This window comes from Dermacentor andersoni, chromosome 3 (assembly GCF_023375885.2).
Source record: "Dermacentor andersoni chromosome 3, qqDerAnde1_hic_scaffold, whole genome shotgun sequence".
NCBI lineage: Eukaryota > Metazoa > Arthropoda > Arachnida > Ixodida > Ixodidae > Dermacentor > Dermacentor andersoni.
This window is the reverse complement of record NC_092816.1, coordinates 147,004,733-147,029,087: the sequence shown is the minus strand read 5'-3', so window position 1 is coordinate 147,029,087 and position 24,355 is coordinate 147,004,733. Positions and strand designations below refer to the sequence as shown.

The following is a 24,355-nucleotide window of genomic DNA, read 5'->3' as shown; positions in this document are numbered from 1 at the left end:
ACGGCTCTGTACGATTCTGCGTCGATTATCGAGCTCTTAATAAGATCACGCGCAAAGACGTATATCCGATGCCAAGAATTGACGATGCTATTGACTCCCTCCAGGGTGCAGAATATTTCTCTAGTCTAGACCTCCGATCCGGATACTGGCAAATCCCCATGCACGAAGCGGACAAGGACAAGACAGCCTTTGCAACACCAGACGGACTTTACGAGTTCAACGTCATGCCATTCGGTTTATGTAATGCCCCTGCAACATTTGAACGCATGATCGACACAGTTTTACGTGGCCTTAAGTGGAAGACCTGTCTGTGCTATTTAGATGACATCGTTATTTTTTCTACAACTTTTCGTCAGCACCTTGAGCGCTTGGACGAAGTTTTCACATGCATTTCCAACGCTGGACTCCAACTCAACACAAAGAAATGCCATTTTGCCAGAAAGAACATCAAAGTGTTGGGCCATCTTATCAGCAAAGATGGCATTCGACCAGATCCCGAAAAGGTTGCTGCCGTGCTTCGCTTCCCTCGCCCTGAAAATCAAAAGCAATTAAGAAGTTTCTTGGGCCTGGCATCCTACTTCCGCCGCTTCATCAGTCATTTTGCGGCCGTGGCGTCGCCGCTACACAAGTTGCTCACGTCGGGCACTGCTTTCCCTTGGACAGATGACTGCGAACTTTCGTTCCAAGCCCTCAAGCAGGCATTAACCACCGACCCTGTCCTCTGTCACTTCGATGAGAACGCACCAACTTGCTTGCACACCGACGCCAGTGGCCATGGGATCGGTGCTGTACTTTTACAGCGTGATACCACCTCACGAGAGAGAGTTGTTGCCTATGCCAGTCGCGCACTAACAGCTGCCGAAAAGATTTACTCGATCACAGAACAGGAATGTCTCGCAGTAGTTTGGGCGATCCAAAAATTTCGACCATATCTTTACGGACGCCATTTCACAGTCATAACCGACCACCACGCCTTATGCTGGTTGTCGTCAATCAAAAATTTGTCCGGACGACTTGGTCGCTGGGTGGTACGCTTACAAGAGTACGATTTTGACGTTGTCTACAAGTCTGGGAAAAAGCATCAAGATGACGACGCTCTCTCTCGCTGCCCGCTGCCACTATTAGCTTCGAGTACATCTCTCCATTGCTCGCCACTTGATGATGAGACTAAGTCGTCACTCCCGTTATTACCTCTATCGGTTACCGACACGTTATTTTCCACTCGCGTCACTCACCTCGCCTCGTGTCAACGTTCTGACCCGTACTGCAACAGCATTATCCAACGCCTGTGCGGAACTACATCTGCACCAAATGCCCGATTACGTCGACAACTGCGACTATTTAAGCTTGACAACGATGTGCTGTACCGCTACATATACAACTCCGACGGACACCGCTGGGTACCTATTCTTCCACGTTCGATGCACACACAAGTCCTTGAAGCCTTGCACGACGACCCATCTGCTGGCCATTTGGGATTCCACAAAACATACCACCGCGTTAGGAGGCGTTTCTTTTGGCCAGGCATGTCTACCTTTGTGGCCAAGTACGTCGCTTCTTGCGTTCAGTGTCAACGGCGGAAACGACCGACTTCGCCTCCTGCTGGGCTTTTACAGCCCATCCCATGTCCCGAGACACCGTTTGCCATCGTTGGGATAGACCTAGTCGGCCCTCTGCCCATAACGCCAGCGGGTCATCGATGGGTCGTGACAGCTGTTGACCAGCTCACACGTTACGCAGAGACCGCTCCTCTACGCTCTAGTTCGGCCTCCGACGTTGCCACCTTCTTTCTAGATGCCATTGTGCTGCGCCATGGTGCACCTCGTGTACTGTTAAGCGACCGCGGCAAGACTTTCATGTCAACAATGCTCGCAGAAGTACTCGGAGCTTGTGGCACGGTTCATAAGACGACATCCGCATATCACCCACAAACAAATGGCTTAACCGAGCGATTTCATCGCACATTAATAGATATGATATCAATGTATATCGGGCCAAACCACGACAATTGGGACAAACTTTTACCTTTCGTGACTTTTGCTCACAACACCGCTATCCAACGAACTACGGGATACTCACCTTTCTACCTAGTTTACGGCCGTTCACCGACATTCACCATCGACGCCGCTTTCTTCAATGCCCCAACTAACACCTCGGCCAGTATACCCGAACAGTTCGTCTCGAGACTTGAAGAATGCCGTCAACGTGCTCACTTCAACACAGAAGTCAGTCAGCTAGATCGCAAGCAACGTTACGACATCTCTCGTCGCGACGTCTCCTTTCGTCCTGGAGAGGAAGTTCGCCTTTGGACGCCCATTCGTACACCCGGTTTGAAGTTTGAATCCCGCTTGCTTGGACCCTATATTATTAATCAACAAACATCCCCCGTGAACTATCGCGTTACTCCCGTAGACGTTTCTTCCGACCATCGTTGTCGTGGTTCGGAGATCGTTCACGTTTCGCGCCTAAAACGATTCGTTCGGCGTTCCCCTCCTGGCTAAGTCGCGGCCTGGCTGGCCGCTTGCGCGTGCGGGGAAATTAGTGTGAGCAATATTCATACGCTTCATATTCTCACCTGTACATACTCATCATCACCGTTTTGGGGCCTGGTGGTGGGGCTCTCACTCGAGAGAATAAAGAAGAGACTGGCTGCCTAAACCTCGTCTCACAAGCGTTTTTTTTTTCTTTATTAAGAAAAGCCTGCAAAATTTTGCATTACTTTTTGGCTTCACGTAGTGCATATATTTCTATCATAAAGTAGCAAATATACGTGACTCATGTTGCACGCAAGGCTCACTCCAGCAGTACCTTAGTGACTGTACAGAGAAGAGCCCCATCGCATTGGTGTGAAAGTCACATTCAGAATGAAGGTGATTTAGTTCGTTCACAGCATGTCTGACCAGATCTACTGCGATTGGTCAGCAGCAGGCTGCACCTACTTTAAACATGCTGCATGCTTTTTCCTAAATCAATTAAAGAGTTTAACAGAAAGTAGTCGGTTGCAGATGCAATGTTTTCATGTTATTTTCAAGCCTTGCATTGCCATAGTGACCATGAGATAGCTTAACGGTTAATGCTAATCGTAATAATCATTTAATCGAGGAGAAAAAATATTTCGTTTTTTTTTCAGGGGGATAATTGGCACATAAAGCTAGTTTCAAGGTTAACCTGCATAGAAGCTGATTTAGTTAAATACTTTAGCAACTGGGACAAAGCTCTTGCCACATTTACCATGACTCATTATACTGTTATAGCTCGTTATACAGAACCTGGAATAAACACAAAAGCTTCGAGTAGACATTCATTGCTTAGTCTTGTGGCTTAAGTAAGCATTATTCCTGCTGATTAGTTTGCTAAAGCTGCACATTGTTTATTTTACTCATTTCCTTTTCAGGATACACCTGCACAAGATTTACTTGGGCAAGTGTTCCATACATAAAGAACAGCCTTTCCTCTCCCACGAAATAAAATGAGTAGCATGCCTTGTTTGTTACTATTTCCGCTTGATGAGCATTACCTGACAACATGAAGTCATTACACTGAGAACTAAATGCAATGAAAACTTTATTAAGATCCCATGAAAAAACAATGCAATGAAAATCCCATGAGAAAACAATGCTATGGAAATTCTATGAAAAACAACGCAACGAAAATCCGATGGATATAAAATGGATTCACGGTGGCCACTTCTTCATGGTTCTTCAACAAATCCTCCATAAAATATCGATGAAACTTCCACAGTTTTCTTTTATTGTACGCACTATAAGATATCGATGGAAAACCAATGGATTTCCAACATTTTTTGTAAGGGCAGTTCGTATACTCGAGGTCAAGGAGTCGTCGCGTTTGAGAAGCCGTTGTTCCTCGCTGCTTAACATAAGGTGGTCTATTTCTCCCCATGACAAAACCGACAGCAGGTGACGGTCCCAGAGAACGCTCGACAGCATTGGCTGCATTGCAGTGCTGAAAAACGTGACCATAATGGCGTGAATCGGGTGACTCTGCGAGATTTTCGAGGCAGATAGGCAATTGTGGCTTGACTTGCTTTTGGTTTGACTTCGTGGTGGCTCATACTGGCTACAGTTTCAGAAGCTTGCGTATGGCGACGCTGAGTAGGACACTACCGGATCCTGCGCGTGCAAGTCAGCAATCCACTTCTCAACTTTTGCGTCCGGCCAACTACTGCCGTTTCGTGCGCGCGCTTCTCTGCGTAGGCTGAACCTCGCGCGCTGCGCACGTGGATGGTTGCGGACGCCCAACTAAAGCTGTCTAATAAGCGAGTCGCAGGCAGCGATACGCAACTACACTCGCGGCCGGATCTCCCGGGAAGCAGCCCACATTTTCGAAATTCAAGGTGGCCATATTTGCCGCAAAAACGACAGTTTCCTCGTATGGACCCCAGCCCACACGGACCCTCCGCTCCCTGGCAACGAGATTGCCCACGCCGCGGCTCGAGGACTTACATGCCGAGCCGCGACACCCGCCGGCAATCCCGACGTCTCGCCCACCACGAGAGCGATGCGGGAGTGGACGTGGGGGTATTGCATGACCACTTTCAGAGACATCACGCAACACTACAGATTGAACAGATGTAAATACCCACAGCCGCATGCCAAACTAAACAAAAAACAGGCGGTTGCCTGGAGGCAATTGCAGCCACACATATCCGAACCCGGCGATCCTTCACCTCTGCTACCCCGACATTTATTCGTCCGACGATTGTAAAGCGTGCGGCGCCAGAGCGACGCTGCAGCACATTCTGGTTGCATGCACCGGTAGCGAGCAGCAGGAGTCCCCGACGAACGGGGTAGACATGGCAGTCTCGAACCGAGGGGCGCGTTGGGAGGTGGCGCTGCTCAGCGACAATCTCGCTGATCAACTGTGGCCCGTCCGGCACGCGCTTTTACATTCGCTCGCCTGTCCAACCGGTCGACTGCAGCGCCGCCCCCGCGGCACCAACTGGAACTATATATTGCCACGTGGTAGTGACGGTTAAGAAGGCAGCAAAACTGTGATTAACGAAGCGAGCGTTTTATTGGGCGAACTTGTGCCCTCAAAAACAGGCTACATTCGAAGAACAACGGTAGCAGCGAACACACTCGGCGATCGTCGAAAATCTGATCAACGGGTCAAGCGCGTCGGCTTTTATACATCAATCGTCGAACGTTCCAGACTAATCGTTGGGACCCGCGTGCCTTCCACAAAGTTCTGCACCATTCGCGTCAGGCGGTGAAATCAGATAACATAAGGTTCGGCGACAACAGACAGCGGATAGAAGCATCGATAACTTTCCAGAAACTTCGGATACATGCAGGCGCGTCCCGCGCTGTGCGATAACATTTGTTAGGCGGCGAAACGTGGTCGCCCGATAAAGATAAGTACACGTGTCAATATCTAGGTAAGTTTTCGCCCTAGGGGAGCCTAGGTCCCTAGGTGTCGTGTAAAAAACGCGCATTGTTCCTGGACGCCCCAGTCCCCATGCGCTGGGCCCATATAAATATACCATAGCGCAGGGTAGCATTGTTTGCGCCAACTCATGGCCAACTCGCCGGAGCAACAGGGTGGGCGGTTCATTGCGCGTGCACGCAAGCAGCACGACCACGAACGAAGCAATACAAAGTGGAACAGCGCACTTTACGGCAATCGAAGTTGTGTGTCTGACGAATGTGTGAGCAAATAGCCTGACAACGAACGAAGGTGGAACACCGCGTTTTGGCGTTTGGTGTGCGCAAAGAGCAATCGACGTGCATGTGTGACGCGTTTGTTCGCGCAAACAGCACGACCACGAACGAAGCGATGCAAGGTGGAACAGCGCGTTTTGCGCAATCGAGTTGTGTGTGTGTGACGCGTTTGTGGTGTGCAAAGAGCACGATGACGATCGCATTGAAGACGATCGTCTTCTAACTGCGCCAGGGCAAACAGATTGCTGGGTTCTGCATACGTATTGAACGGGCGTTAAACCTAGAGAAACACGGGACTGCGATGAGACCAGCCGCGGTTTACAGGACTGTACGTACGTTTTTGTAAATTGGTCAATCTTAAAAGCACGATGGCATTGCTGCACCGGCGGAGAAGTGGGAAATGGTGATTAAATTCGGCCGATCATTGTCAAAAGCAAAGGCTTACCTTTAATTAGGGGTTATCCCCTACATTTTACTGAAGCTACAGCCTCTAGTAGTCTTCATGCACTTTTGTAGTCATGACACGATACGACGACACCCTCTGACGTGGGGCCCAGACTACCGGAGAGCTGGTTGATCAAGCAACTTGACCTTTTGTTCTTTGATTAAGCTACACGGCTAGAGCGTAGTTTCTTGCTATTAGTAAACGGGCAAGTGAACGAAACATTGCTATTCTGCTCCTGTTGTGGCTCTTCAGCCAATGACACTAGAGGGGACAGGAATCGAGATCCAAGCTAAGTGGCAAATTGTGTTTAGTCAGCCTTAAACACCATTAACTCAATGTTTTAAATGCATCTGTGGTTGATACCTTGTCTAGTGGAACTTCTTTCCAGCCCCAAAATGTGCATATTATCAGAGGGATAGTTTGACAGCTGTAAGCAGTGCAATTAAGGGAGTGCAGTACCTGTATTGCAGCTGTACACCAGCTAAGATATTGCAGCTTGGGAGTACGTTCATGTTTCTCATCTATTGTGTGGCAAGAACGTGCAAGAACTTGTAGCCAAACAAGGGTAGCTTGAGAATGCGCATTTCAGCGGCGCACGTAAACAGAAGCGCATCACATCAGGCATCATGGGAAAGCATTCGCTGCGGCATTACAACCGGCCAACCAACCAGCGGCGCGGCCGCACTGCGAGACATCAAAGCAAGATGGCGTCTGAGGAAGCAGGTGCGTCGCACGGTCCTGCTGCTCGCGAGGAAGTGTCAACTCGAAAATATGGTTAGTGAGATGAACATAAGTGAATTGCTGGATTCCCGGCGTCAGCGAAATCAGGCACACTTTCAAAAAATACAAGCCGAGATGGCCGCGCTCGGCTACCATTGGTCTTGGCAGCAACTGCGGACTCGCCGGAAAAACCTGAAGTCCAGATACAATAAGGTACGTCTCTAATTTTAGTTCTCCTTCTCGGCCTGTGCCATAGTGTTGGTTGCTTATTCTTTTGACGTGCCCTAGCAGCTGCTAGAGCAAAGCAAGAGCGGCGAGGGAAAATCCACTTGGCAGTGGTTTTCTCAAATGAATTCTCTATTCGCACATCGTCCTATGAGCCAAGCGCTGCATTATGAGATCGACAGCAACGAGCCGGACGAAAGTGAAGACACCCGAGCCGGTAAGCAAATTCAACATAACACTTGCACACCTTACGGACAGCGCGAAAGCGACGACGTATGTGCATACGAAGTGCGTAAAACTTCGCATGAACGTTGCGTACACACGGCGGCTCGCAGCTGTTAAGAGGGGCGGCCAGAAGGTGCCAGAACACAAACCGCAGGGGGCAAGGGTTATGTAGACTAGCTTCCTGCGAAAAAGATTACCAACTGCGATTAGAACAGAAGATATCGATATCCCTGTGAACCGCTCGATGCTGCCTGCAGATCCCGCTGCGGTGGGCAGCTGGCGAATTCACGAACTTTTCCTAACGTTGTAAACTCGCGTTTAGGAGCATGGCCTTTACAAAAGAATATGTGGTCATTTGCATTTGCATGGCTGGCGTTCGCCACATTGTTGGAAAAGCCTAGCTCTGTTTGCGCTAGTAAATTAAGATGTCCCACTGCAGACATGTTCATCATAACTGGGGAAGCAAGCATGTTGAATGTAATGGTGCCTTTGTAGGTAATGCCAGAGTCCTTCCATTTTTTTTCCAAGCATGGAAGGACTCTGGTAATACCTGATATGCATTTGTTCCGCCTTCTTGTACTTAAATGTGAAAACTAGCAGAAGTCTGCGCAATGCGCACTTAGAAAGCTGTTTCTATTAATTTTTTTTGCAGAAACGTGTGCGAGTGAAGCTAATGACGACGCCGAAATGCTCCGAATTGCACTCCTGTAAGTCACTGGTTCCTTTCCGTTTAATCACGTACGCATTTTAAGAAACCTTTTTCGTGCTCACCTGGGCAAGAAATGAAAAACGCTGGAAACGTTCTGTGAACGTTAACTCGGGCAATGCGACTGTGCAACTAAAATTTCATAGGAGTACCTTAAGCTGTGCACAGAAAACTTTGCTAAGAAATATCTACAATTTTGAGTGAATTAGCACTACAATATGAGGTCGCAAGTTCTGCAATGCTGAAATTGCAGAAAGTTGGGGTAAACCAAAGCACTCCTATTTTTTTCCTTGGCAAGCAAGTCTTAAAATTTCCATGACATAACAAACGAAAAGAACAAAAGGATCTGTACTAGAATTTATTTATCATGACATAATTAAACTATTCAACTGCCTGTGTTTGCGCGCAGCCCCAGAAGCCAGCTGTTCACAGCCACCAAGGAAGCGCACCAGACACAGCACGCACTCGGAGCTGCGTGAACTGTTCGCTGATCAGCAAAGCAGAAGTGCAGAGCTCTCAAGACAGCACAGACATGATATTTCAACAGCAGCGGCAGCTTTTACATGAGGAACGGAATAAGATGAATCAACTCATTGCAAACATTACAACCTCCTTACTTCAAGGCACTCAAGCCCTTTTGTCAGAAGAGTTCAGCCAACAGATGCAAATGACAGGCCACTAGCCAGCAGTGTTCAGCTTTCCTGCACAAGGACCTTTCGTCACAACAGGGGCGGCCTCCAATATCACAAGCTTCCAACCATGTCACCCGTCAAACTCGACGCAAGATATACCAGCGCAACCAAACTTTGCTGGCTCAACCACATCATGGTTGCCTCGCTCATAGGCGACTCATTGTGCTTCACTGAGAGCTAGAAACAGCTGGTGCTCTCTGATGTTCCTTAAAAAATTGCTCACAGGCACTGTAGCACTCCAGTCACTTTCGTTGTTTTTTATGTGGATCTGTAGTGCTGTCTCACTCTCATTTTGTTTTGCTGCACCCATACTAAATTATTGCGCGTGTTATTTGAGTATGGAATCTGGTGTCTAGCCATTGGTTATTTTTTTGTTCTGGGTCAGATAATTTGAAGGTGGCTCATATTCAGTGTGCTTTGCTAAGTGCTGGAAAAAGCTGGTGCTGTCCGACATTCTTTGTACTCTAGTCACTCTTGCTATTTTTCGTGTGCGCCGCTCTTATTGCATTGCCTACATTTCTTACTATTTCATTAGATATTAAAAGGTGGGTTGTCTAGCCTGCCTGGTTATTTTTTGATGCCAGTCGCAGTTTATATGGTACCTACACATTTTGTGTTTTATCTATCTTATCGCAGGTAAGAGAGCTGTGTTGTCTACTCGCTCCTTTGTTTTGATGGACCGAATACATTGCCTACATTTTTGCGTACTATCTCAGATGAGAAAAGCTGTGTCGTGTAGCCTCTGGTGATATTTTGTCTACATACATTGCCTACATTTTTTTTTGTATTTTACGTAAGAGCTGTGGTGTCTAGCCACTGGTTTTTTGCTATGTGTAACACTCTGTCAAGTGCCTACGTCATTTATGACTCCTATCAAAGTCAACAGAACCTGTGATGTCTAGCCAGTCTGGGTATTTTTTGTTGTGAATGCCACTTTATACAGTGCCTCTGTATTTTGTGTACATTTTATCACAGATAAAAGATGCTGTGGTGCCTAGGCACTCTGGGGTGCGATCGCGCAAACAGCTCGCTTTTCCGCTCGTTCGGTCTGGCTGCGACGTCACAAAGTAGGCCGTCCGCAAGATTTGTGAGAACGGGAGGGAGAGCACAGCCAATAAACGAGCGAGCCCAGCCCCGGAAGTTTGCATCACCAGTTTGAGCTTCGATCGGGGACGATACATTAAATGCAGAATGTTTGTGATGCTTTAATAATTAAACGCGTAATATAAGAAAAAAATTCTTACTGTTGCAACATATAATCTGCCTCGGAAATCTCATGCGAGAGCAGAAAACTAATTTAAGCGGCATATATTTTGGTTTAGTCCGCTAGGTGGTATCGCGCACGCCAAAACAAATTGGCGGGAGCGCGCAGTTCAATTGCTATATCGCTCTTCGTCGGTTGCAAAATGTCGTCTCACAAGAACGTCAGGCTTGGCCCTCACGTGTCGCCACACCAACGTGAACTGTTGGTGGCGTTCATGGAGGGCCATCCGTACCTTGTGCGGACATCATGCGCACTCACACAGGAGTGCACGGTGGAGCGGAGGCGGCAGCTTTGGAGTGAGCTCGCCGCCCTGCTGAACACAGAGGGCCCGGCCGCCAAGACAGCCGAACAATGGCAAGTGTTTTGGCGGAAGGAAGTATTTCTTTCCCGCCGAGATGCCGCCGCAGCTTCCGCAAGTCAAAGGTGAGTGCGAGGAGCGGTTCTGTTGCTCGCGATATTTACAATGCTGTCCGTAATTGCAGCGGCACGGGTGGAGGCCGTCTGCCCGGCCTTCGTGGCCGTGTCATCGCCTTAGTGGGCACCTCCACGGTAACCGGAGTGTGCGAGCCCTTCTACCAACCGCTAGACGAGGTAAGCCATTGACAAACGCACCGAAAAACGGGAGGACGCGGCAGTAATTTACAGTAGTTGCGCCGTGTATACTGCATCGCGTAAGCAGTGTTATACCCCAGTCACGCAGGCCGCTTCATTCGCGATCGCGCCCAGTTTAGATAGAATTTCTCGACAGCCACTGGCTCCTTTCTTCATTCCGCGAAGGGAGGCAATAGAAATAGAGAAATTTTGCCCCGATCGGGATCGATTCAGATCAAAAGTGCCTGCGTGACACTGGTATAACAGATATAGTTTTTCTTCCTTTATGGGCATGTGTTTGCTGCTGGCATGCACAAGATAGTTTACTACTGGGATTTCAAGAGATTTTTTTCTGCTGTCATAACCCTACGTTAGTTGCATATTGGGAGGAGCAGATTACGCAAACTTGACAAAACTGCTTCTTCGCATCTTATACATAATGCAGCCCGCCATGGAGGTGACCGTCCAAACGCAATCTGTGGGCACCACCGCTGGAACAAGCGGCCTTTCACGTGAAGGTAAGCTTTTGCTCTTCCCTGTTGCCTTCCCGTTTGTGAAATCTGTTTCGTATATAAGGAACGCAAACTATTTCTACTCTAACCGTTGAGTGAATGTACCCTCTATAACCAATATAGGAGCACTGCAGCAGCCAGGAGTGGTCCCTGTTGAGCCACTGCCCCGAAGCCCTCCAGCCACTGCACAGCCTGCAGCTGGCCCTGGCGGAGCGAGAACCAGTAAGTGAAAAGGAAATATCCTGCAATGTCACAGCTTGAATGCACTGGACGTAACGTAGGTGTGCGTTTAGTTCATTAAAAAGTGGTACTTTTTCCAGGCTACCAACCCCGGGTGCAGCGCCGGTCTCGAGGCCCTCGTCGGGTATCTCACCGGGAGGCCTTGGTTGAACGGCTCGCGGACGACTACGCCAGAACCGTCGTACAGAACGACGAGACAAACGAAGTGCGTGTGCCCTTGCCTGCTTTATATGGTGGAGCGTAATAGAATGACACTAGACAGGTGTAACATTTTTTTTAGCAATTTGATGAGCTGCACAGGTCACTAACTCACATACATGGCTAACACGTGTTTCAATAGCTGAACTGAAAAAAAAATGACTAAGGGAGACGGACGAGAACATCATCATACATTATGTACATGGTCATAAACACGGTCACTTGCAATCATTAACACAATGTAACAGCTTCAAACACAGTAATCACTGCCATTACCATTTCTGCAACAGGCAATAACTGGGTGGACTAGACAACAGGGACACTTGCAATCAATCACACAATAACAGCTTCATACATTCCTATTTCCACTAAAGCTCTTTCTTTTGAGCAGTTTCCTAAACATGGCAAGTTGCCTGTAATTAAATCACTCGTTTTAAAACACTGCCTCATATGACTTACTCGTTTCAAACCTTGGCCGCCCACTTTCAAGTATTAGCTAATGAATTTTTCCGCATATGCTGTAATTGCACCACACACATCGGATTGCGCATGCTGATTGTGATAGTTCTCCCCCATCACACAAAAATATTCATGCCTGAAACATTTTTCCAAAGGCAGCGGGGTAAATTGAGTGGCACATGCAAAACACCTAAAATGCTCTGGGCCCTTCATCTTCATAATTATTTGCAAAGGCGGTAGCTAACTCACAGTTCAAATTTAGCCTGCACATTGCCGTAAAGTTTCCTTTATTTTGCCGCACTTAGAAACACTATAGCTTGCATAGTTCATTGAGGACGATGGAGAACACAAACCTCAATAAACTATTGAAACATAAAAAAGGAGAACACTGTTGATTAATGAGTTGCAATGGTTGTAATTAAGGCAGTAAGAGGAAAACTTTGCCTCACAATACACTCAGAACTGTGGCTATTTCCACAAAGTTTGAAGTTGCTAACTTGTTCTGGAAGGCTGGGAAACATCACATATAATGGCAGTGCAACAGCTTGCAATGCTTGAATAACAATTTATATACAGGGTCCAATACATGCTTTTGCAACAAAATGCAACATAGGGCCTAGCATTCTTTGCTACAGTGATACATGTCATGGTCGCTTGCTCATTTGCAATCCCAAACTTATTGCTATGCCATCTGTTAACTTTCCGGCGGCTCGACAGCATAAAAGTACATATGGTATTGATATTTCTTTGCACAACTACATGAAAAGCAACAACAAAAAACAGATACAATGGTGCAGACAGACAACAACATAGAAAGTGTTTGTCCTTGTCCCCATAACTGATGAACATATGGTAATCTGAATGAGCATACATGCAGTTGAGCGCCTTTATACCTAAAGTGCTTGGGACCACCAAAATCATCCGTTTTACAGCTCACTTTGTAAACATTGTGCACAGCACGCCTCACACTAGGAACCGACCGAACATAATTACTCTTTCGTTATGCAGGTCACTTTGCTGTAGAGGTGCTTGACCGATTGTGCGGGAATGGATGCTGATGTAATGATTTCTTTCTAGCTCCTTCGTGGTATCCGCCAGGGCGTAGACCGGCTGGCTGCAGCTACTGAGCGGGTCGTGGCTGCTGTGGAGCGGCAGGCTGACCAAGTAGCGGAGGCACTGCGGCCAGTAGGGCAGCTTTCGCAGCTCTTGGGCCAGCTAATGCAGGAGGCAGTGGCTGCAAGGAGGCAATAGAAAATTTAAAGTTTTATTGTTTATTACTTGTATTTTTTTTATTATTCATTATTATTCGTTCATTACAACTTTGATCTTGTTTTGTACATTTAAATATTTTTTTAGTGATCTCTAAACTTTGAGATGTTACTCGAAGGTAGCAGAAATTAAATAGTTACCTTATTTCCGTTATGTGCACGAGAAATTGCATACTATTTTTGTAACTTTATCGTTAGTATGTTTTAGTATTTTTTAGCAAGTATCATTAATATGTTTAGGGTGTTTCAGTCATATGAGTTAGGTGGCAGTCATGCTAGCGTTGCTCTTTCTGTACTCTGTGTTGTTGCACTGAGGTCCAATTTTTTTTCTTGCAAGGTTCCATATCCAGTGTCTACCTGAAATCACTAGATGGCTGCTTTAGAATTGTGTTACACATTACATATAGTGAAGCTAACTCTTGATTTGGCGCCTGATGGGGATTCTCCAGCTAACAGCTGATGCCTTGTACGTGGAGAAAAACAGTATTAGTCATATTGTTTTCAACTAGGTCATGTTATTCCTGCCATTTATATCGAAGTACAGAATGCTAGTCAGGCTTGCATGATGCTTTTTATTTGTATGCTTACCACTTTTATAATGAGAGGGTAATAAGTGTTACATGAAGCACTTCTGGCTAGCCACATAGGCTCCTGCTGTGATATTTTTTTGCTACTACTTCCATGTAACTTTATATATGCTAAGCTACAGCTATGGAGTGCATTACTGTACCTGATACTGAAGAGTAGTTCAAGGTGCTGTGATATGTGACATACACACGTCCTGCAGGCTTCCTGCTAGAGCAGCACGTTAGTCCAGCTCATTGTGACATATTTCGTCACTGTTACTACTTCAGATATGTTGTATTATATGGGGTGTACCTGAATGCAGAACATGTAGCGGCTGACATTTATCTGTATTATTTTGTGACACGAGGATGTTTACAAAGTTGAAACCATGGAGTACATTAAAGTAATACCATGTCTTGGCTTTACTCCATGCTGGCTGAATATACTACATTAACAATGTGCCCGTTGCAGTGTGAAATGAAATGTTCTTGTGACGTTTCAATCTAGCTACCCAGCTGGCTACAGGGGTGGACAAAAATGTCGAAATGGCACGACATGTCTTCGTGCAAAACCTACCTCTGTCTGTTTTGTTTTCAAAATTCCCTGTTATAACAGTGTCATTTTGTATTTTGTGTTTCTAGTTATTTAAGAATAAAATTACAAAAGAAAAAAGAACCCGGAAAAGAGATGCAGCAGCACACCCGCTCAGGTGCTTGTGCCGTTTTTTGTATTCTCCTTGAATTTGCGTTCCCATCAGGAACTAAGTTGCCCAGCAACACTTTTTTAACGTCTCTCTTCCACTGTTTCTAAACCGTTTGTTACTGTGACACACCCTGCGAAAATCCGCAATGGAGATTTCAGTATTAATCAAAACAAATATTTTTGAAAATGCCTTGCATCCTTTTTATCAAGGGCGACCATTTCAATTTTTCAATGGCATTATGAGGTTTGCCTTTTCACGCCTATGTTGGAGAACTCACCTGGCTTTACGGTTGAGCCGCGCGATGAGCCTGATGTTGCTGCCTCAGCCGACGATGCAGCACACGCAGGTGAGTGGTACGCCAGCTAGGGGCCGCAGAGAACAGGTTGACAACCTGGCTCCTCATCTGCTTTGCCCTCATCAGCAGCTCTCTGGGCGTTTCTTGCCGGCAGGTGTGGTGCCCTTGAGACACAGGCAAGCCCTGTTGCAGTGGTGGCTGGTTGTCCTCGGCCTCCTCATCACTGTCCTGCAGCTCCGGCTCCCCTGCCTTCAAAGCAATGTTGTGGAGAGCGGCGCAGGCTGCTACGATTGTGGCTGCATCCTTGGGCTCATAAAGGAGTGTCCGGTACCTTTGAAGGCACCGGAACCTTGCCTTCAAGACGCCAATACCCCTCTCCACAACGTTCCTCATGGAGGCATGGGCCTGGTTGTAGCGCCCCTCCGGAGTGTCAATGCCTGGATGGCCTGGCACAGGTGTCAGCAGCCATGGCTCAAGAGGGTAGCCTGAGTCTCCTGCATGTTGGAAACATAACTGTGTAATATACTTCACTGATTGCAACATGTCTGCAGCACTCACCAAGCACCCATTCTCCACGTCGCAGGTTACGTGTGAGGCGGCCTAACAGTGGTGAGTGCCTCCACACGTAGGAGTCGTGGCACGATCCGGGGAAACGGGGATCGATGTCCACGATGCGCATGTGGGCATCACACACCTGGAGGGCAGAACAAACGGGCGGAAAATGGTTCAGAATAAGCAATTTGAGCTGGAATATTTTCATATTTCACGTCATGCTGACAGATAAATAGTCTGAATGAAATGTTTTTGCACCAACATGATTTCATAATTCTTTCCCAGACACAGCTGCATTCTTTCTCACATTAGTAAAAAGCAATCTCCGAAATAGTCTTCTTTAATTATTGCAAGAAATGTGCAAAAAGCTACATTCACGAGACATTTGTGAATTAACGCTCATCATAGCTGCCTTGGTTGTTCAATGCGTACTCTTATACCCGTACCGCAAGGGCACTATCGATCGATTTGATTCGGTTCGAAATTATCAACCGCGATTACCTGCCTCCCGCAGCTTAAGCAAATGAGTCAATCTGGACCGAGAAATTAAATTCGGAACGGGCTCCATCACGATCGATATTGCTTTACGTGGTACCCGTATTGTACACACTACGACGGCATTACATAAAACCGATAACCTAATAAAAGATGACAGCGTGCAAAAAAAAATGTCAGATCGTGAGTACTTACGATCATGGTATTCAAGGCGTAGAAGCCTTTTCTTGACATGAAGCCCGCGGTCTCGCCCGGGCTGAGTCCTTCGGGCTGTTTGATCGCTATGAGCGTCCCGTCGACACAGGCCACTACACCGGGAATGCGGCCCCGATCCGCAAAGGTCGCCTTTGCACTAGCCTTGCCGGCCGTTGTCAACGGGAAGCTCACCCAGCCCTGTTGCCGGCCCACCACGGTTATTGCTTCTGCAACTGCGTGAATGCTTTCGCTCACGGAAGCTTGCCCCATGGATACGAATTCTTCGCTGCCGATGGATCTTTGGAAGCTCCCCGTCGCGAAGAAACGGAGAGCACAAAGCACCCTGTCTTGCGTCGTGATGCCACCGGTCCGAAGGCCACCGATGGCGTCTTCCAGTTGCTCGCAGAGCCAGCGCACAGTGCGCTTCGAGAGCCTGAAGTGGTCGCGGAACTCTTCCTCGGTAAGCTCGTCAAATGCGTCCCGAAAGATGCGTTGCCGAGGCTGCCCGAGAGACTCCAAAAGCACGACGATAGGAGCGGCCATCGCGACTCGTGAGCGCCAAACAAACCGCCGAACAATGAACGCGATTCTCTGAGCACAACGTGAAACGGCGAGCATTCTCGACAAATGCACTCGGATCAATCAAAATTAAAACAGCACTATTTATATTTATCACAGCGCAGGCGCAACATTTAATTTCACTGTGATTACAGTTGTTTTCAATAATTAACATCGCTAACGTTCGGCGATGGCGGATCGCGTTTTAATCTCGAAAAACTCGACCCCCGCCAGGGCCAGCCATGTTCGGCAAGCGACGACATTATGAGCAGACGACAGGCGCATCGTCTGCTACTAGCGCTGCTATGGCAACGGCCATTCATTCTTCGAAACGAATGCCCTTGTCGACCGTTCCTCGAAAGCGGCCGTTTCCCCTCGCTTTTGGAATGATTGACAGGAGTGTGACGTAAGCGCATTTTGTGGTCCCGCCCCGGCGCAATGGCCGCCGTGACGAAACGCGCGCGCGCCAACGAATCACGAGAGGGCAAGCGAGAGAACGGAAAAGCGAGCTGTTTGCGCGATCGCACCCCTGGTTACTTTTACAGCAGGTCGCACTCAATACAGTGCCGACATTTCTTTTGTGGATGTCCTATCACAGTTAAGCAAAATTGATTTTTTGTCAACTGTGTAACAAACATGTTTACCAATTGTAGCACACAAGGACAGTGCCTCCACTATTCTTGCATTTATTATTCCTATTTTTTATCAGTATTACATGAAAGTACTGGCCACTTTCATTGCTTCAAGAGAAGCAATACTGCCTTGTTACTGTTGTGCACAAAGTGTACGCTGAATTTAGCAGACAGGACAGTGCTTCCAGTTCTTAATAAACATTTAATTTTCACACTTTGTCGCATTTTATCTGTGATATGTTGAAGCTGGAATGAACATCTTGAGCTTATCAGCTTATGTTCTTTACAACTACCTTATAATTTGAACACATAGCAAGTCATCTCCATGCAAGTTTATGAATAACTGCTTCCCATGTTCTTTTACGGGTGCATTGCAGTTCGTCGTCTAAGACAGGGCCAGTGTACTTCTGCTTAGGTACAGGCGCCCAAATCTATAACTGGCGTGCGCGAGCGGCTACTTTTCCGTGCGTCAGCGCCGTATGACGGGGCAAGGCTGGAAACAGTCGGAGGCTAAGCGCATGCGGACAAAGCGCGCTCAGCTGGGGTCATCGTCTGCTAGGCTGTTCCTTCTTAAGCCCGATCCCCACGACGGACGAAGTCTGCGGGCCGATCGGTCACGTGATGCGACGTCACGACCCGCCGGGTTCCGGTCCGGCGCAGAGCACATCCACACGGCGGACCGCCATAGCAGACGGCAGAGCAGACCAACCAGCTACTCTAGGCCAGAGTGTGATCATTGTTATCATTCCGGCTCCAGTCCCACAAAGCCGGGAACTGCTCAACGAGGGATACAATAAAAAAAAACTCCTCGTCACTCCAAGAGGACACGGTGTTTAAAAAATATATCTGCTGCACGCACGTGTAGGCGGAACGGCGTACATGAAACGACTGGCTTTTGCTGAGCCGAAAACTAGATTGGATTTGGCTGAAGACACTCTGTTGCCGGACAACATTCATTGGCTACGCCAAAATCGCTTCGGTTTGCATGTGGTCCGCCGCCAAAACTGAAGCGGGAAAAGCCTCGGCGATTTGTTGGACCGCGGTCTTGCGCGGGCCAACGGCGGTACGCACGAATTGGTGACGTCCTATCACGTGATCCGCGGTCCAAAAGAGCAATTTGGTCCGTCGTGTGGATCGGCCTTTAAGGACGTCAGCCCACATTATCGCACATGAAACGAATAGGCAGCGTGAGTAGGCGAATGGTTTAGCTCGCATTTTAAATTTCGAAGATCAGCGTCGTAGCAACCAAGCAAGGAAATAAAATATAAAGATAGACCGAACACGCTCAATCACAGAACATGGATCGTTCGTTTGTTACTTCATGAGGCAAAAGCTGTTTTCATGTCTAGAAAAAAAAGGGGGGGCAGTTGTCAACACACTGCGTTCTTTATGCTTACGAGCGCAGATGAAGCCGTAGAAAAAGAAATTGTGAAGCTATAAGACCGGTGTGAAACTTGAGTGATGCTGCTCTGCACGACGTGTTCACGGCAGTTCGCAACAGTTATCGAAATGCTCCCCGTATACCTCAAGGGGAAAGACACAATTTGAGAGGTCATCGCGAAGGAAAGCTCGGCCTGTCTCGGTCACTATTTGTGAGGACCGTAAGAAGTATTCTGTGTTAGTATTAAAAATATTGCAGCACTTTGCCTGCATCTCAGTGACACAACAAAAATTGGGGTCGTAAACCATTTTACTATGCGCTTCATTCTTGCTTAAATGCTAAGAAACAAAAAAAAAATGGTGTGACCAATAACGGCAGACATGCGTCGTGGCAGGGAGTCGTAGAGCGCCGGCACAAGGTCGCTGTCGGCGTTCAGCTCTTCCCACTGTCTGCTGGTGGCCTCCACAACTCATCAGGAGTAGCGGTATGGACGCCCATTTTTGATATGTTGGCTATTAAAATGCCCCAAACATTTTCAATAATGTTCATATCTGCGCTCTTGGGCGACGAATCTAGCGTCATCACTCCAAGGTTTTCGAGGTGTGCGGTCACTGCGTGCGCCGTGTGGATCGGTGAAAGATCATGCTGTAGTAGGAAATCTCCATCTCTGTAGGGTCCATCCAGCACGTGAGGAAGGAGCTGGTGGTCAATGATGGCAATATATGTTGTGGAACACAGCCGACCATCAATGCGGTGAAGAGGCCCGAGGCCATCCTTCGTGAAGACGCCCCACATGTTCACAGATAATGGGCCACTTGCCTTGACGTCGTGGACGTAACGGGGATCATACCTTAAAAAGCATTATTTAATGCGAATTAAAGACAGTGGGCAGCAAAATAATATCATGTATAATGAAACAAGCCACGAGACAAAGGTTATTAATTGACCGTTTTTCAACTGGCCGGTATACTTTTTGTCTGGTCCCATTGAGTTCAGAAGGTGCTCTCATCTGTAAACGCAACGTTTAGCCAATCAACGACGGTCCATTGGAGATGCTCTTGAGCAAAGGCTAGCCTTTTTGCCCTGGTATTCTCGGAAAGTAGGGGCTTTTGCGCAGCTGTCCTGCTTCTGATTACTGCTTCTCTTAGCTGTTGCCTAATTAATTCACCTGACACATTAACGCCGAAGACAGCCCTTGTTTCACCCGCTGTGACGAACGGGTTGTCACTAGCGCAGGCAACAATCTGCAAGTCTTCTTCGCTTGTTTTTCTGGTGAGACAGCGAGGAGCATCTCCAATCCGTTCTTCATCCCGGTAGGCAAGTATGATTCTGCCCACTGAAGCTGGAGCCACTCCAGTTGCTTTATCAATTTCGTTCTGCGATGAGCCGCCTATTCACATTCCTATAATTCGAACTCTTCGTTTGAGGTATACGAGGTGGCATTGTGGTAGCAGTTAGAAGCTCCCGCGAGCAGGGCCTGTAGAGCAGCTTCACTGAAGTTTCGCAGCTGTCTTAGTTTCGCCGCCGCGCCGAAGCATAAATAAATAACGCAGTGTGTTTATAACTGCCCCTTTTTTGTAGACATGAAAAAAAAAAGAACGTTTGCGTAGGGAAGTAACAAACGAACGATCCATGTTCTTTGGTTTTTCGCGTGGTTGAGCGTGCTCGGTCTATCTTTATATTTTATTTCCTTGCTGAAGATGCAAGTCCTGGTGATCCACAGCAGCCTTCATGGTATAAAAGCATTCATATTTGTAGTAAACAAGGTCGTCAAGCCCTTCAGAATATGGGTGCAGTGACTTGCACAAAAATGTGAGCTAAAGGGCATCTTGCTGCAATACTCCTAGCATTTTATGTTGGCTTTCAGCTGATCTATGAATAACTACAGCACTGGAAAACTATAATTGTCTAGGTGTCTTAGGTTTAAAAATAGCTAAAACACACTTACAGGCCTCTGTCATCCACTACGGCTTGTACATTGTACAATGTCCAGCCCTTCCTATTTATGAAGTCTGTAGTCTTTTTTTCGAGGCAGTTATTGGAATACGAGTCCCATCAATCGCCCCGAAAATTTGAGTCGAGTGGCACCTGAGCTCGAAGCTTCTGGCTATTGCTGTGGCTTCTTGTGCTGACGGTAGCATTATGAATGTCTTCAAGTAATACTTGGTAAATGCATGACAGAACATGTAAAAACACTTTTTACAGTACTTTTGTGCACGCCAAATTGGTTTGCAACATTCCTGTACTCACAGCAACTAGCTAGCTTGTACAATGCAATGGCCACTCTTTCCCAGGGGCAAGGGAGCTCTCACTCAGCCAGTTTGGATGACATATAATCTCCGATAAAAGAGACAAGCTCATGAAATGAAGCCCGGCTTATGTGTAAATTTTCCCTCCAATCGCTGTCCGTGAATTCATCTAAGGCGATGCGACGCCATCATTCATCAGATCTTGTTTATGCCCACAAAGACCGCTTGCGCCACTCCTTAACCGATAAACGATCTGTAAAATAATGCACGAATTAGTTAGCGGAAACACTACAAGCATTTCTACATATTTCTACCAAAAACATGGGGTGTTGGCCACAGGTAAGTACAGTGTGGATTGTGACTTCATATATTCAATTTTTTGTTAACCAGTCACCGCTTGTGGGACAAAAAGCACGCGCAGAAAGCTGTCGTATCCTTACAATTTATTAGGAAACGTGTTAGCGAAACTTCACGTCCTACAAAACGCGGCTAGTACTTGGCAAAGAAATAATAATAAAAAAATAATGCCATGTTGCAATAGATGCGGTTGACATAGACGGAGGAACAATGCCAGTAGATCGTTAAAAAACTGCTGTTTGACAGCACCGCAGAAGTGTGACAAACCATCCTTTTTTTTTACAATATAACGGTCGCTTTCTTTTGAGTGCATGAAATCGATCATGGGATGCCCAGGTTACAAAACAATCATATTTACAACTCATGATGTTATAAGCCGTTTTTTTAAAGAACACGCAATTCGCGTAAAGAGTGTACCCGTGTCACACGGGCGTTTGGAAGGCCTTCCAACCGATAGTCAGTTGACTCAAAGGTCAAGTTCGAGCTGCTACACGGGCGGTTTCGAAGGCCGCCGAGTCAATAGTCTATCGAGTCAACGAAGCAGTCTACAACTCTATCGAAATCTCGATGGCCTTTCAGCAACGGAAGCGGAAACAGCGCGAACATGCCCTCTCGTTCACTGTGCTCGTACTCATGGTTAGAAAGAACAAATCAAATCAAATCAAAATGCTCTAAAAATACTATATGAGTGTTACTTTATTGAATAAATAATATCTTTTGCCACTTCATATGTGCGAACTGCACATACTCTCGACAACAGCGACGTGCTTGTGTTCATTCCTTCCTCCATGTTGTCTAGTACACTCTGCCTCTACTCAAGTTACCGTCATAACGCCGCCATTTTGCTCTCTGCATTATTTGGTTTTTGCCTGTGTACTTTCTTGCTTTATTTCCGCGTGTTTAGTCTACCATGTAGCTTTTTCTTATAATTAACGTAACTAGTGCAGAATTTTTTTTTGCTCACCTCAAAGTGAATAAGTGCTTTCTCGGGCGAGTGAATTTGTGTGTGTGCGTGCGTGCGTGTGGGGGAATGGAGCGCGTTCAGCCGCAGAAGAAAAGAAAGTAGCGCCATCGCAAGCGTAGCAGCTGTGGGGAGATCGCGAAACGTAGTTTCTCATAGATTTGTGGGAGGACCGCCTTATGGACCTACGCCGTAAGGAGAAATAGCGGCGTTTACGACGATATCGCCGCGGCCCTGCGACAGGCGGGCTTTGAAAGAACTCGCCTGCAAATTCACCACAAGATTGAAAATCTTGCGCAGACTTATCGGTAAGTGGCTTTTATAAATTTGTCCGATGACCTTGCGATTAACTGTTTGCAGGGGCTTGGCCGTGAGAGAGAAGTGTTTATGGAGAAAAAAAGTGAACAGGTGGATCTTTGCAGAATTTGATTTGTCGTGGAATTTTTGTTCCGCCAACCCTTCACACTTTTAATGAGCCGTAAATTCGGCCTCGAACGAGCGTAACTTTTCAAGAATATTGCTTGTGCGTGATGCAGTTGGTTAGTGTCTACTTAAGGTAATTGACTAATGTGACTTCACGGGTCCTATGCGGAAAATTACAACGCAGCATACTGTGCGGAAGTTATAGTCACGTGACGAGGATTTCAAACAACAATTTGATTACGTTCGAACGAAATGTAATAAGACTCTCTGGTGTTCCTGTTCCATTTTTCCCTCGGTTAGGCGAATTTGATCAGTATAGTTATATCTGTGCCCGCAGATGCATCTATATAGTTAATCAAACCTCGTTTATAACATTTCAGGTTTTGGCTGAAAAATCAAAAGACTGGTGCTGGCGCCATACTTTGGACGCATTTCTGGCGAATACAGTTTTTTGGGGGGACACTCCCGGCCAACGACCCATCAAGGGCTCAAGAGAGCCAAGTTACTGTTGAAGAGGTAAATCATTTTTTAAACGCCTTCAGTAAGTGCAGAATAATCTGTGATGCCATTCACTTGCTCAACGACGTAACAATGTGCACAACTCGTTCTATTACATGCTACTTTGTAGGATGAAAGTGCAGCATTGTTGCCAATTGTGGCTCATACTGCTCATTTCAGGTACATTTCCATCCTCGGAATAGTATAAGCGCATAAAAATAAAAGCTGTTTGCTGGCACCCAGTCATTGCAATCAAGTAAAAGAGAGACGATGTGTATTCCCATTTTGTTGCCGTTCCCTGTTCAACTACAGCACTTACAGTATAGTATGCATTGGTGTGCGTATTATTGCATCACAGTGTTGAGACCCGTTATGGAATGTCATCTTGCAAAACATACTGAAGTTATGAAAGATGCAAGTAACATTAAATAATTATGCAGGTCATCATGGAGATGATAAACGGCAGCGAAAATGCAGTCGCTGACAATGAGAACAGGCTGCAATGGGAGGAGAGTGCGCCCATCAGATCTCTGGACAGCCCAGAACTGAATTCCCTGCCCACGTGCAGCCCGGCCTCCTCCAGCCCTGCCATCAGCAGTGCCACCCCTGCTAGTGTGGCTACAAGCCGGGGTCCAAAGAACAGGAAGACGGGTGATGGCTTCAAGCAGCAGATAGTGGCTGAACACATACTGCTGAGGGAGCAGCTGGTGTCGAGCCGTCAGAGTACGAGCAAAGAGAGAGACACATGCAAATGCAGGAAGTTTAATTCAATGTCAAAATATTTAGAAAGAAGTCTCAAATAAAGTTGCTGTAATTAGGAAATGGAAAATGCAGCATCCACCCAATCGCAACAGATTGTTACAAAGGAAACCCGTTTGGTCAAGGGTGTACGGGTTTTCATTGTAGCAATTTGCTGCGATTGTATGGATGCCCTATTTTCCATTTCTTACTTCACCCATCTTGAGTGTAATGTACAGAATACTTTCTTCAACGTGTGCTAAATCGCTCTTTTGAGTGCAGAAGAATACTTGTGCGCTTAGCAGAAATTAACTTCTGCTAGGCGCACAAGTATTTGATGACAGTGGACTCATTTACCTAACAAAGCATGAACGTCCGCAAAGCTTCAGCATAAAATTCTCAGCTCTGCTGGAAGTGCCTGACGAGAGCTGCTCTCACATCACAACCTGTGCCTTCCTCAGCATCTGTGCTGTAGTGAGGCTGCTGGAGGCCGCCAACATTGTTGTGAACCTCGACCAACCAGTG

General features: G+C 46.9%; 2 protein-coding genes and 1 long non-coding RNA gene across 3 annotated transcripts; 2 read left to right on the top strand and 1 right to left on the bottom strand.

Moving 5' to 3' along the window:
- The first annotated feature begins 9,086 nt into the window (after window positions 1–9,086).
- Window positions 9,087–14,468, top strand: LOC140216785 (uncharacterized). Its single transcript, XM_072287333.1, has 5 exons — window positions 9,087–10,549; window positions 10,995–11,067; window positions 11,185–11,283; window positions 11,382–11,506; window positions 13,036–14,468. Exons 1-5 carry the CDS (start codon window positions 10,310–10,312, stop codon window positions 13,207–13,209), a joined length of 711 nt encoding a protein of 236 aa, XP_072143434.1. The 5' UTR covers window positions 9,087–10,309; the 3' UTR covers window positions 13,210–14,468.
- Window positions 14,469–14,532: 64 nt separating this feature from the next.
- Window positions 14,533–16,576, bottom strand: LOC129386790 (putative nuclease HARBI1). Its single transcript, XM_072286930.1, has 3 exons — window positions 16,034–16,576; window positions 15,350–15,485; window positions 14,533–15,285 (listed from the first exon to the last, which is right to left on the bottom strand). The coding sequence occupies exons 1-3, from the start codon at window positions 16,574–16,576 to the stop codon at window positions 14,780–14,782; spliced, it is 1,185 nt and encodes a 394-aa protein (XP_072143031.1). The 3' UTR covers window positions 14,533–14,779.
- A 5,727-nt stretch (window positions 16,577–22,303) lies between these two features.
- On the top strand, window positions 22,304–24,056 carry LOC140216450 (uncharacterized). Its single transcript, XR_011893123.1, has 3 exons — window positions 22,304–22,479; window positions 22,975–23,110; window positions 23,533–24,056. It is a non-coding gene; the product is annotated as an uncharacterized lncRNA (long non-coding RNA).
- Window positions 24,057–24,355: the final 299 nt, after the last annotated feature.